We start from the raw sequence: 12,775 nt of genomic DNA on the forward strand, positions 1-12,775 counted from the left end.
TGCTTTATAAAAGCATAGAAGTGCTGTAAGATGATAAAAAAGATGCTATTACATGTACCAAACTTGCTGGAATGGAAATTTGGATTTATGCATTATAATACCAGATTAGCCTTAATAGAAGTTTGCTGCTGTCATTTATCAAGGTAATTAAGTGTGTATCTAATTTTAGGCACCTAAGTAGTTCTATTGACTGCTGTGAAACACGTCTGCATTTAAAGTTAAGCATATTTTAAAATACCCAGTTGATTCAGGGCCATAACGTTGTGGCCATATGAGCCAAGAGAATGCACTGTTCTCAATTACCCATTAGTTGAACTAAGGGAGGGTGGTACAGCCCGCATGATGGTTGAAACTGGACAAACTGGCTCACTGACAAACATACTCAAAGCACTTCATTTGCTCTTTGCAGACTCAGACAAAGTTTAGTAGGACTATTATCTGTCTTCAGCACACCAACAAAATAATTAACCAAAGCTTCCCCAACTTCAGCTGTGCTTAAGACAGAAGCTCTGCCCAAGCCCCAGAGTACTGGACAGCATGGCACAAAGCCTTCCAGACAGCCTAAAGGGGTGAGTTCCCTTCTGCCTGAGTCAAGAATCATGCACAACTAATAAACTCTACTCCAAAGACCAGTTTATATGGTACAATGTCTCCCACATCAGTTTGTGAGTCAGTTTATACTCGTCAGAAACATGCATTTGACTCATAACTGGAGAAATTTGGTAAAATCCAGGCATAACTTAATATTCTTACTGCTATAACTAACTGGAAAAGAGATCTGTCTTGCAGTCTAGACTAATACTTATTTAGATACGAACCGTAAATGCACCGGGGTACCAGGGCACTTGCTCTGAAGTAGAAATAGCAAAGGCTTAAACTGTTCTGCCATCTAGTGGGGTTCTGAGCCTGCCAGGTAGGCTGTGCAAGGCAGTGGTGGGAGAAAATTTAAGAGACCTCAAAGTATCTATTCCTGTGACCCAAATTTCAGAGTCTGTATTGTATGAGAGAAGAAACTAAATATATCCAGTGCTGCAACTGTGAAAGAAGTGCAGAATTTTATATAGACCATGACCCAGAAGAACAAAACATATAAAGACTTATGTTTCAGTAATACTCATATACTTGATTTTGATGGGATAACCACAGCTTCTTCTAATTTACCATTTTTGGTAATGTGATGCTATAAAGGAGGCCAGTATAGGAGAATGGGACTACAACCCAGAACAAGAGTGTGTACCACAAATACAGTTACCTCCTAGTCCCTCTCTACTGTGGTTTTCAGCTCTTGTCCTCTAGTGTCAGCTAGTTCACTCTCTCAGAATTTCTTAAGCCACCTGTTTTGATTCAGTGGAGTAAGTTATTTCCAAATCTGAAAAAAAATTTAGATGTTGCACTTGTTAAATTAAAACAGATTTAAGAGGTGGGAACTAATTGTCAGTTCAGTTGAATTAAACTGAATCCTTTATTGAATGGTCCCCAAAAGCCAGGGTATGAGTAAATGCATAGTAGGAATGAAAGTTGTGCCTTGCAAGCTCTCTTGTGCTCTTACAAGCTCTCTGCCAGGTTTAGATTACACTAATATTTCATAGATGGAATGATGTCAGACACATGTGGGATGTACCCATCAGAGATGCTTCTGCTATATACATAAGTGGCTGCTGCCCAAGAAATCATGAAGGTTCATGTCTGTACCTGAATCTTAAGTCTCCTACAACAATGGAGTGAATACCAAGTATTTTCAGGAGCATGATCTCCAAAACAAAACAAGCCCTTTCAGTAGAGAAACAACTTTGTCTAAAATCTTTGCAAAAATCACAATGATTGAAACATCTTCACTGTCAGCAAACAACAAAGCAAAGCCCAGATGAAATAAAAGAAATATGTATTACTGGGCTTTAAATTTTGTCCTACAGGAGAAACAATAAGAAATCAACCAAAGACAGAAAAGATTATAGACATTTAATTTCCACAGTGAGATTAAACAATTTTCATCATATACAAACATACCTACTTTACTTTAGATACACATGAACAGCTACAATATTCAGCATGAAAAAGAATGGCTGAAGTGGCGAGACTGCTAAGAGTGGGATAATCAAATAGAGGTAAGGAGAGTCTGAAAATAAACACTGATGTTTAAGTAGTTTATAAAATCTTCTGGCGACAGGAGCAGGAGAAAATTTTATTTTATGTATTTTTTTTTTCTCACACTCATCTACATATGTCTAATGAGAACAAAAATCTCAGGAGATAAATTACAGATAATGTCTGTAATCTAATATATATCATGTTGTGGGGAGTGAACGCACCTCTGTGTCAGAGAGAAAAAAGCTGGTTTGGGAAATCAAGAAACAGGATTTTTATTTTGAAACAATGTTTAGTTCCTGGTAGACATATTAATTGGAACTGTCAAAGAAGATTAGTTAGGATGAATACTATAACCAAAACAAGAGAGAAAACTGAAAACAAAGAGATGCATTCTTTAGTTCTCTTCCTGTTTGGATATGTAGAACATTGCTTTTGAAGGATGACAGTGGAAAGAACTGTATGCCATCCACATAATCATCTAGGTACAACAGTGTTGCAAAGTCATGTCTGTGATGCTAAAGTTGCTACCACACTTCAGAAGGGGTGACACAGGGAAACTGGGAAGTCTGTTGATGCAATTCATTAACCCAGAAGTCCTTAGGTGTTAGGAATCATTGCGTTTTCCTTCTGCCTCTTGACTTTCCAGCAAGGCTTTGGATGATGACACTTCTCCACCCTCTGCTCCTGCATCTAAACAGAGACAGAATTAAACATTTACACCACACACATTCTTGCAGCTTTTTTTAATGCAACCAAGTATTTGGGTTCACTGATCATCTCTGTTTTGCCTAGTTCTTTACTACACAGTCATCGGTGCTTTAGAAAGAGAGATTAACTCAAGAGATAAAGAATTTTGAGAAGCATATTCTAAAAGCTGCTGCCTGTTGGTGTTGCTTTGCCTACTTCTTGCACAGGCTGATCAATGTGAATTTGGCTGTAAAAATAGATTGGAAATAACTTTGTATTACTGTTAGTATTTTTTTTCAAGTAAAAATGTTGCATTCCTTTGTGCATGGCTTATGGACATGCCAGTGTTCTGTGTGACCTTCTTTGACTAGAAATACCTACATGAATTTACCCTGTCTTCACAAGATGGGGGATTTTTTATTGCTCTGAGTTGGAAGTTCACTTTTCTACAGATTAGAGTAGAATGCTTACATGACTGGTGTAAATAAAAACTTCCCAGTATCTCTGGTCATTATATGTACTGTTCCATGTTGTTTCTTTTGATCAAGTTTACTCACTGAGAAGCAGAAACTCCTCTTTCCTTGATTTCCTTTTAAACCATAATAATAATTTTCATATTACCTTCAAGACCCACATGGTAACACCAGCAGTAATAGAAAACTCAAACCTATGGCAGTCCATAGCTTTTGGGGACAAGGAGAGGCCTGCTCAGCACATCTGGCTGTACAGTCCTTCATTTCATACTCCATCTCCTCCACAGTCATAATCTAAGGGGTATATTTTCTGACTTCCTATAAAATATCAAAAACACCCAAAATAGTTATATATCTTGGTCACTACATATCACAGCAAATATATAATGCTGTACACAATTCATCAGCTAAAGCACTTGGCAGAAACTGCTTGATGTTTTAAGTCTGCTCAGAGATTCAAAGGCCTTGGACTTCTACAGCAATAAAGAACTGAGTTACTTGACACCCTCCATCCTTATGTAACACACCACTATTGTGGAAAGGGTGACAGAGCAATCTCCTCTATTGGCTGTTTCTTTGCAGGTTGGACATCTAATATCAGTGGAGCCTTTCAGACAGGATAGAGGAAAACATTTTGTTAGAGGAAGTCTAATTTCATACTGGGGGACACTTAGGTGTGCAATAGGTGATAGTTAAGCTGCTGAATGTTATCAGGAGAATGATGCCCTAGCACAGGTTACCAAATGTGGAAGACCAATATAGCTTCTTGCTTTCAAACTTCTTGCAGCCTCCTCTTCAACCTTTGGATCATCAGTGACACCAATCAACTATTCAGTGTGGTTCCAGACAACCTGTGGAAAGTCTCAGCACTCCAAAACTTGCACACCACCAGAGGAGGATCAGATATAACACAGAGAGTCTGCATTTCAGAGTTAGGCTCCAAGATAAATAGCTGGTGTCAGAATATCTCCTGTTCATATCACATGAACATCAACTTCATGTGGCTTGCAGAGTACATGGACATTTTTATCATATAGGTACAGTCCTTGTGTATTCATTAAAAAAATAGAGCAGTCTCTTTTCTCTTCTAAACCAGCAAGTATTAGCACATCCTGTTCCTGACTTCTCACTATGACGGTAGCTGACAGCATTTTAGAAAGAGGAAATGTATGATCCAATGAGCATTAGCTAAATTTGAAACAAGATGGAAAGAGCCCTCACCATTTCCCATAATCTTCACTGAACCTGAATTTGAGAGTAGCAACAAAATAGGGCATACTTTATATAGCCACATGTCCAATCTTCTCCACTTCTCTCATTTATCTAATTTCTTCGTTCTGAGCTGCAAATTACTTTCCTTTTTTAACAACTTATTGTTAAAGTCAGAAATAGGCAAAAGAGATGTTTGTTAGAGCCCCTAATGTTTCACAAACAGGTTCCCTGCCACAGCATTTGAACTTCAAAACTGTCTCTCCGTTTTGATGAATCCTCCTTTGTTTGCTTGCTGTTTCATGAAAACTTTAACTTACCACACACTGAAGCTGAAATTCCCATCTGATACTTGTGGAATTCCCATCCCCAGAAAGCACCCAAGCTGTCAGAGTGGAGCTAACTGCATCCTGTTTATCCTTATTATCACCACTGTAAACTGATAACAGAATGTGCTGCCTTCCAACATGTTCTGGCACAGCTATATGTAAATTAAAAAAGCCAAGGACAATTCCATGTTCTTAATTGTTCTAGAAATCCTGGCAATGCTGGTCCTGTATATCTAAGAAAGCATCAGAACATTTTGCTAAAACTAACACAGCATAGTGTTTAATTTCTTCTTAATGAATTGGATGGAGACCAGGAGAGGAGGACTATTGTGTCATCTGGAGGGGCTAGATATTTACCTTATGCCATGCTGTAAGTTTTCTTATAAAAATATTTACACTCTTTTCTGTTTGTTTTGTAGGGACATAATTTTCACAGTCATAGGGAAAAATGTCTCCTCAAGACAAAATAATACCTTCTTCCAGAATCCATTCTGGATTCTTAGTCTTATTTTATTTTCTTATTTTCCTTGCTTCTCCAGGTTCAGGTCAGGATATGGTCATTCCACCCTTCTCACTCCTCCAGGAAATGCTCTTTCTACATGCTCATCTGTCCTTTGATAGGCCTATGTGGGGTTTAGATTACAGAACCCCAAACACATGACTATAAATTAAAGCACCAAAATAGTAACAATTTGAGAGCAAATAAATCCTTCCCCCTGGCCTTCATGGTGCTTTAGGAGGCTGTACACCTAGCATCCTGTAATTTCTCTGGGCAATGTAAAAGAAGACTATGCATCACTGGAAACTAGGAATCCCTTTAATGATCTACTTCAGTTCAGATTCATGGACTGTTCACACCTCAGCACAGGCTTGCCTTCCCCTTTGCTGCACTCACACCATCACTGCTCCAGGATGTGGGACCATCTGTTGTGGTGGCACCACAAAAACAGTGATGGGCATGAGAAAAAAAAGCTTTCTGAAAAGCATTCTGATTCAGATTAAAAAAAAGTAGGGACAGACCATGCTCAGGGCCAGTCTATATTTTTTGTTTCTTAAGCATTAGAAATCAGATTTTTATGAATCTGAAAATTCCGTGGAAGTCACTCCGAAAGTAAAAAAAACTCACAAAGCTGGTGTTGATTAAAGCTGTGCTAGATCAACAGAGCACCTTATCAAATTAAAGGACATGGCAAAATAGGCCACTGATCTCAGACAGCAAAGTTGAAAGCCTACTAAGCAGGAGTAAAATACTATGAACTCTACTCTTAAGGTATATGCCTGTATATTCTGAGAGCTGTCATTGTACTAAGAGCACAGCTTTGTTGTCTTATGCAAAGTTATCTCAGTGCAGTACTACAGGAATTTATAGCTGGAATGATGTGTTTTCCAAGTTGCCCGGACATACATATGTGTTTTCTCGCCCTTAAGGGAACTGGAATTCAGTTCCCAGCACTGAGCTGTTTCCCTAAGCTGCTAACACTGGATCTGTGGATGGATATGGGTTAATATTAACTTGTCAAATCAGGAGGCACAAGTGATAACTGCTTTGGAAGGTTGAATTTAATTCTAAATGATAAAAGAAATATTAGTATTCATATCAAAACTACATGGTGGTGGAAGTCTTAAAAAAAAAAAGCAAATGACTACTGCATATAAATGTCCTCTTCTGAATGCCCAGCCATTACCTTCTGAAACAGAGAGCTCAGCCAGTTTGTGTGGCAGGTCTGAAGTCCCAGCACCAGCAGGAGAGCCCAGGATATCTGGTAAGGCGTTTCGGCGGCCTGACCGTCCTGATGAGGCAAAATCTGTGACCACAGGCTCCACATCAGTCATTGCTGACTCTCTTCCTCATAGCAACATCTGTGTACAGAACAAACAGAAGAAGAAAACAACTGTAGCCTGATGGATGCTAGTCACCTGCTCAATGGTACAACAGCCAGAGGCTTTGCCCAATGGTTCTTTTATTATTAAAAAACATACATTTCAATATTTTGTGTTTAAGCTTTATTTCTGCCCCTGAAGAAAACAGAAGACTGTCTGTGCATGTCCTTACCGTGCCATTTGCACATCAACTTTGCACCAACAAGAAACCTGTGAATAAGGTCAGCAATAGGCCTCTCTGTCAGCTATCTGTATGTCCTTTTTTGACCTATTCCTTCTTTTTAAGCGGTTTTGCCATACAATCATTTGGAAGAGAACTTAAGCTCTGTTGTCATACAGTCTATGTGAAATGAAACATTGTTTTCCTTATTATGAATCTTGTTCAGATCCTTATTTAGAATCTTGTTAGAACAAACTCAGGAGCAAACTATATAAAATGACCTCTCAAAATACAAACTGAAACCCTTTGTAGAATTTCTTTATCCTTCACATATCAAATCACTTTGTTTTCCTCTGCTAGTGGTTAGCCTGGTTTAACCTTCACGTGAGCATGTGCCTTTTATCTAATAAATAACTGAATCCTGAAAATATTGGAATGAACCATATTCTGCTCCTGTGATCCCTGCCTCAAAGCCCATTGAACTGAATGGGAAAACTTCGGACTACAATGGGCTTTTGATCAGGCTTAGAGATGCTTGCATGATCACAATCAACAGATGAAGTGTAAACACCTAGAGCAGAAGGATACTTGGCTGCAAGTGGCACACAGAGACAGTGTGAAAACTGCCCTTAGCAGTCACAAAAGGCTATAATACAATAATTTACACAATAATGTGATAATTATCAGAGCAATTTATAATAATTAGGCATCCATTACTCAATTAAAAACAATAGTTACTTGCTCTATATGAATGAAGTTCTGTTTGCAATGTGGGAGCAGGAATGTTGTCTCTATGTAAATCTGGTCAGTGCTTTGTGTGGGAAGGGATACAGATGGTACTGGAGACCAATCTGACTGAAGGCTGTCAGCTTTTGGTTGACAACTGGCTGTATTTAGACTAAGAACTAGATATGGAAAGTGTCAATCATGTTAGTGTTGTTCATATAAGAAGCAGATCATCACAGTCCCCCTTTAAAAATTCTGCTAAGCTTGGAAAATATTACTACTTTCATTTCATGGGTAGAAAAAATTATAGAAATAGATACCAAACCTGACTTGCTCTGATGTGCAGGAAGGAAGAGGCAGAACTTTGATTACTGATGCTGACCTGCCATTCTACCACAAACATTTTCTTTTCTCCATCAAAGTGCCTTTCAGCTGTATCAATCCAAAACCAAGAAGAACTATTCTTAATCTTCTTTGTATCTCTAAGTACCTTGTAATAGAAGAAATTAATCCTTCTTGGCAAGAAAGAAAGGCACAAGTAGGACCACTAAGTCTGAAAGGTGACATAAACATGCAAATAAACTGCTTGCTTTAACCAAGGGCAGTAGGTAAATGGTCTCACCCGGAAATTCAGCAGAAGGTTTCTGTTCTGCAGGAAAACAGGTTGAATACAAATGAAATTATTCCATCAGTAGCAAAAAGTTGAAACTACACATGGACATTTGAGAGTGACATTTTTCAGAAAACACATACAAATCATGGAGTCATCAAGGTTGGAAGAGACCTTTAAGATGATCCAGTTCAATGGTCAAACATGCCTTGGCATTCTCAGTTAGATTTAGAATTGTACTATCAGAGGGTGAGATCAGCACTTGGAATGAAATATGAAAAGAAGGAGAATGAATCCATGTTTATATACACAGTCTCATGGCTTTTTGAGGGTGTTCATATTTATTAAACTCTAGATGTCCTAATTGCTTTTCCTCATATGTTCACCACAGTGAGTAAGGAGACTGTAAATTACACTTCAGAACAGAAAACGTTTGGGGTCTTCTTTTGTTTAGTAACATTGTTAAAATTAATCTCAATGCCAAAATACCAGCATGCTTGCATTTCTGCCCATTTCATTTCAGCCATTAATATGGTGGAGCCAGAAGTACTGTTGTGAGTAAACTGTTGTTCATGTAAGATCTACAGAATCTCAAGCTTGTCTTGGGACTTTTCCCCTCCCTCCTTTTCTCTCTTGCATGGATGTTTTGGCCCCTAAATGGTTACTTTTTAAATGGAGAAAATCTGGTCTACAACTCATGCCATATGAAGCTACTCTCTTCTGTAGTACAGTTTTCACTTTTGCACTTGTTTTAAAGCCTTCCCTTTCCTCTCTAGCACACCTCTTTCTCCTCTGATGTAATCTCCCTTCACTGCATAATACTAGACAACCCAGGAAGATGATGAAGGACACAGTCTGATGTGCCTCTATGTAAGTGAATTTTGATTTATGCACTTGATTTAAAAAGTATGCAAATCTAGACAAATCTAGAACATCTCTGTCAGACAGCAAATCAGCTGATCATTATCCATCTGTCTGGTGGCCATAATTCAAATTTGGCTATCTAAAAATAGATCCTTTATATGCATAACATTTACCATTAAGAGTTTTACCTTTGTTTTTTTCTATCTACACTGCACTAGCACAGCATGTTCTCTAAGTACATTTGAAAGATGAGGAACTACCCCAAAAGGCTTAGAATTAACACTACAAAATGTAAGTCCATTTATAGGTACATATAACCCAAAACTTAAGCTCAACTCCCAACATATGACAGACATTATTCAAAATAGCTTGCAGCTGTACTTGAGATAAATGCCATTTTGTTTGTTAATGTTCTAAGGGATTTCTTCCATTTCATTCTGAGGCTCTCTTTTATCAGTATTTTCTAAGGCCTGTCACCGCAGGCCCCCAGCCAGGTAATAATTAGTATTGACTCCATGATTGCAGAAGGATGATCAATTGCTTTATTATACTATTAACTACTTTATTATACTATCATACTCATCTTATTCTATATTACACTATACTTATTAAGAAACTTAGTAACCCTTACAGCCAGACCTAATTGGTCAATCCATCCAAACACCATCCAGTGACCAATTAAGAAATCACCCTTTGGTAAACAAATCTCCATGACACATTCCACATGTGCACAACAGCAGGTGCAAGTGGAAATAAGAATTGTTTCTCATTCTTTTTTCTGATCTTTTCACAGCCTTCTCTGGGAAAGTCTGTGCCTGCTCTTTGTGGCCAGAGAGCTGCAGCCACAAAGGCCTACGTCCAAGTAAGGATACAGAGTTTCTCTGCTCTTCATCTGTTTCTACTTTTACATTTTTTAACACATTCATTGGAAAATATCTACCTTTCTGGAATCTCCTTCCATCTGTTAAGCTCAGTCTTATTCATGCCTCCTCACAGAGTAAACAGTAATTACAATGTGCACAGCATCTATTTTTCTCAAATCCACTCCTCCTTCTGCTGCCAACATCTTCTTCCACTTCACTGAACTCATTTTGCTCTAGCCTGATTCAAGATAAAGATACTCACGTGTTGCAAACACCTGTGTGCAGTTGCTTCTGAGTTTCCAAATTACTGTTGTCATTTCTCTCCTGTGTGACTCCTCAGCAGACTAATGGAGCACAGTTCCAAAAGAACAGTGCCAGATTTCCAAATCACAAAGTTCTGTACTACCCCAGTTCTCTTTTTGCCACAGCAAAAGCCCAGTCCACCCAAAAGTATAAGGTGATTGGGTAGAAGAGTTGGGCAGGGATGGAGGCTGTCTGCAAAGGATCAGTAGTAGGAAGGCAGTGTATGTCCCAGGAGGGCTCACCTACCAGTTAAGAGACTGAAGGCTATGGTTAGCAGCCCAGCTAGCACTTCATCACCAGGACTAACTTTGCAGCTCACTACTGGGCCAAGACAGTGTTAAGTAGGCTTTGGGAGTATTAGATGAATCCTCTCATATATGCCTCTGACATGCCTGCAGGATCGCCCAGAGTGCACAACAGACAACTCAGGTGTGCATGGGGGAAGGAAACATTCTGCTTGTGAAAACTGACTACAGTCAAAAGCAAAACTCAATTAATGATCTATCAGATATTCAGGTAAGTGTCCCAAGACAAAACAATGGCAAGTAAACTACCAATGGCATTTTCTCTAAAAGACAACTAGTTTGTTAATCTTTGAGTCTTCTTTTGCTGACAGCATAACCATTCCTTTGGGGGAAAATGAGTCACAGAATCTGGTGAGAATTTCTTTAAGTAAATGACAGGAAAATAACAAATAATTCTTCTGAAACAATTTGTGTTGAGAATCAAGGGAAATAATCCTTCAAGGTGCTCAGTTGTAGCAGGTGCCACAGTCCACATTTAATGTCAGTGTTGTCACTTCTTCACTCTTATCTGTTAGAAAATAGATAAATCACCACCTTAAGTATTTGTGAAACCTAATTTTGCTTCTGATCTTTCTACTGTCTAACACAGACAAAACACCAGATTTGTTCTGCTTGGAAGGACAAACTATTCCTCAATAAATATCAAAAGGTTCCCAACATTGGCACTGTGGCAACTCCACTCCATGCAGGAGCCTGAAAGACCAAACAGACCCTGCTATTCAGGCACTTTTGTCAAAAACATATGAATAGTGTCTGCTTGTGCTGTCAGAGAAAGCTACATTTCCCAAACACTGTTTGTTCTGAATGCCCTTTAGCAGAAACAAACTGGAAAGCATGAAATCCTCTCACAAAACAAATGAAAAATTCAATACCCAAGTAGCACTTTCAGAACCAGACTGACGGATTCTTTGTCTTGCAGGTCTATTATTGTAAGATGCATTTCAGCATCTTAATATATTCAGAAAAAACTTTAGTCCTTCGAGTGGTGTTTAGTTTGTCTTTATTTACTTGTAATGAGTTTTCTCCATCTACCTCTACCCCAGAATCCTGTAGGTTCAAAACTTTCTAAGTAAGAACAGAACATATTGAAGGATGTGCTTCCTACTGTGCAACTGAGATGAAAACCACGTCTTCTTGCTGTGCAGTGGTCATGCTTTCATATCCACTTCTGCTGCAGCTGCATCCTCATGTCTTTGTCTCCTCTTACCAAAGGTCTCAAAATAGGAACATTCTCATTATACATGCTTACATAATCATTATGCTTTATCCTGAGTCATTTCTGGACCACAGAAAAGAAAGACCTAGGAACATCCATGCTTTTAAGGAAGACAGCCTAGAGATTATGATGATGACTAACAGTAACCTGGGCACTCACATAAATTTTATGAGAAAAATTTATCTTATGCAGTTTTTTTACATCAGGAGCATTTGTTACACACTGGCAATCCTACTGCTGAGAAGCATACAGAAAGATAAGCAATTGTTCTTCACTAATATACCTTTGCCATATGTATATCCAAACACAGGGGTCTTGATTCTGTTTAAGGCTTAGGACAAGAAATCACACATTTCTGAGTACACAGAAACACTATAATAACTATATGAAAGTTAGAAGTGATCCACTAATGAAAAAAAGTAAATTTGTTATTTTCCAGGTTTTTTAATGTATCAATAAACTAGAAACAAGAGTACTTTTTGTTATATCATGTTAGAAAGATGATTTGGGTTTCCTGTACCAACAGTGTTGACTTTTCTAAAAAAAAGTTCTCAGAAAATTTTTTTGTTTTTCTATGCAGGGAAAATACTTATATCCCATCTCAGTAAATCTCCAGTGAAGAAGCATGTTCTTCTACATCTGTTTCAGTCTGTTGCAGCCCATATAACACATGATATTTTTGGGATGATATTTGAAAGTTCGGTATATTGTATAACAGGTTTTCCCTTTTGCTTCTTTGCAGTGTACACAGCTGTACAGACATTTTACACAAAGGTCTTGTGTATTACTTTTGCTCTGGGTACATGATATCCTCTACACTCTTGCACCAGAATCAACATCCTTATCAATAGTAAAACCAGCTTCCATATATGGTCAGACTGGGACCATTCCTCCAATTCCTGCTCTCAGAAGCACTGAATGAATACCCAAGATCTTGATCTTTTTTTTCAGAAGTCCCATCATTTTAGCACACAGAATCTGAAAAACTTAGCCAAAGCTGTAAGACTGTTTCTTCCTCAGAATTGAACTTTGAAACTTTCAGTTAAATTTTCTGATAATTT

At 38.2% G+C, this 12,775-nt stretch overlaps 1 protein-coding gene across 5 annotated transcripts in view; it reads right to left on the reverse strand.

Annotated features, from left to right (window-relative positions):
• Positions 1-1,938: 1,938 nt before the first annotated feature.
• The window catches only part of PKIB (cAMP-dependent protein kinase inhibitor beta), a 53,339-nt gene continuing 42,502 nt past the window's right edge, over positions 1,939-12,775 (reverse strand). For all 5 annotated transcript variants that reach the window (XM_021547107.1, XM_021547106.2, XM_021547108.2 and 2 more), the window contains 2 exons: positions 6,472-6,646; positions 1,939-2,778 (listed from right to left, as the gene is read on the reverse strand). In XM_021547107.1, coding sequence (XP_021402782.1) covers positions 2,693-2,778; positions 6,472-6,619 — 234 coding nt within the window. In that variant the 5' untranslated portion in view covers positions 6,620-6,646 and the 3' untranslated portion in view covers positions 1,939-2,692. The remainder of the gene's footprint in view (positions 2,779-6,471; positions 6,647-12,775) is intronic.

This window comes from Lonchura striata, chromosome 3 (assembly GCF_046129695.1).
Source record: "Lonchura striata isolate bLonStr1 chromosome 3, bLonStr1.mat, whole genome shotgun sequence".
NCBI classification, from domain to species: domain Eukaryota; kingdom Metazoa; phylum Chordata; class Aves; order Passeriformes; family Estrildidae; genus Lonchura; species Lonchura striata.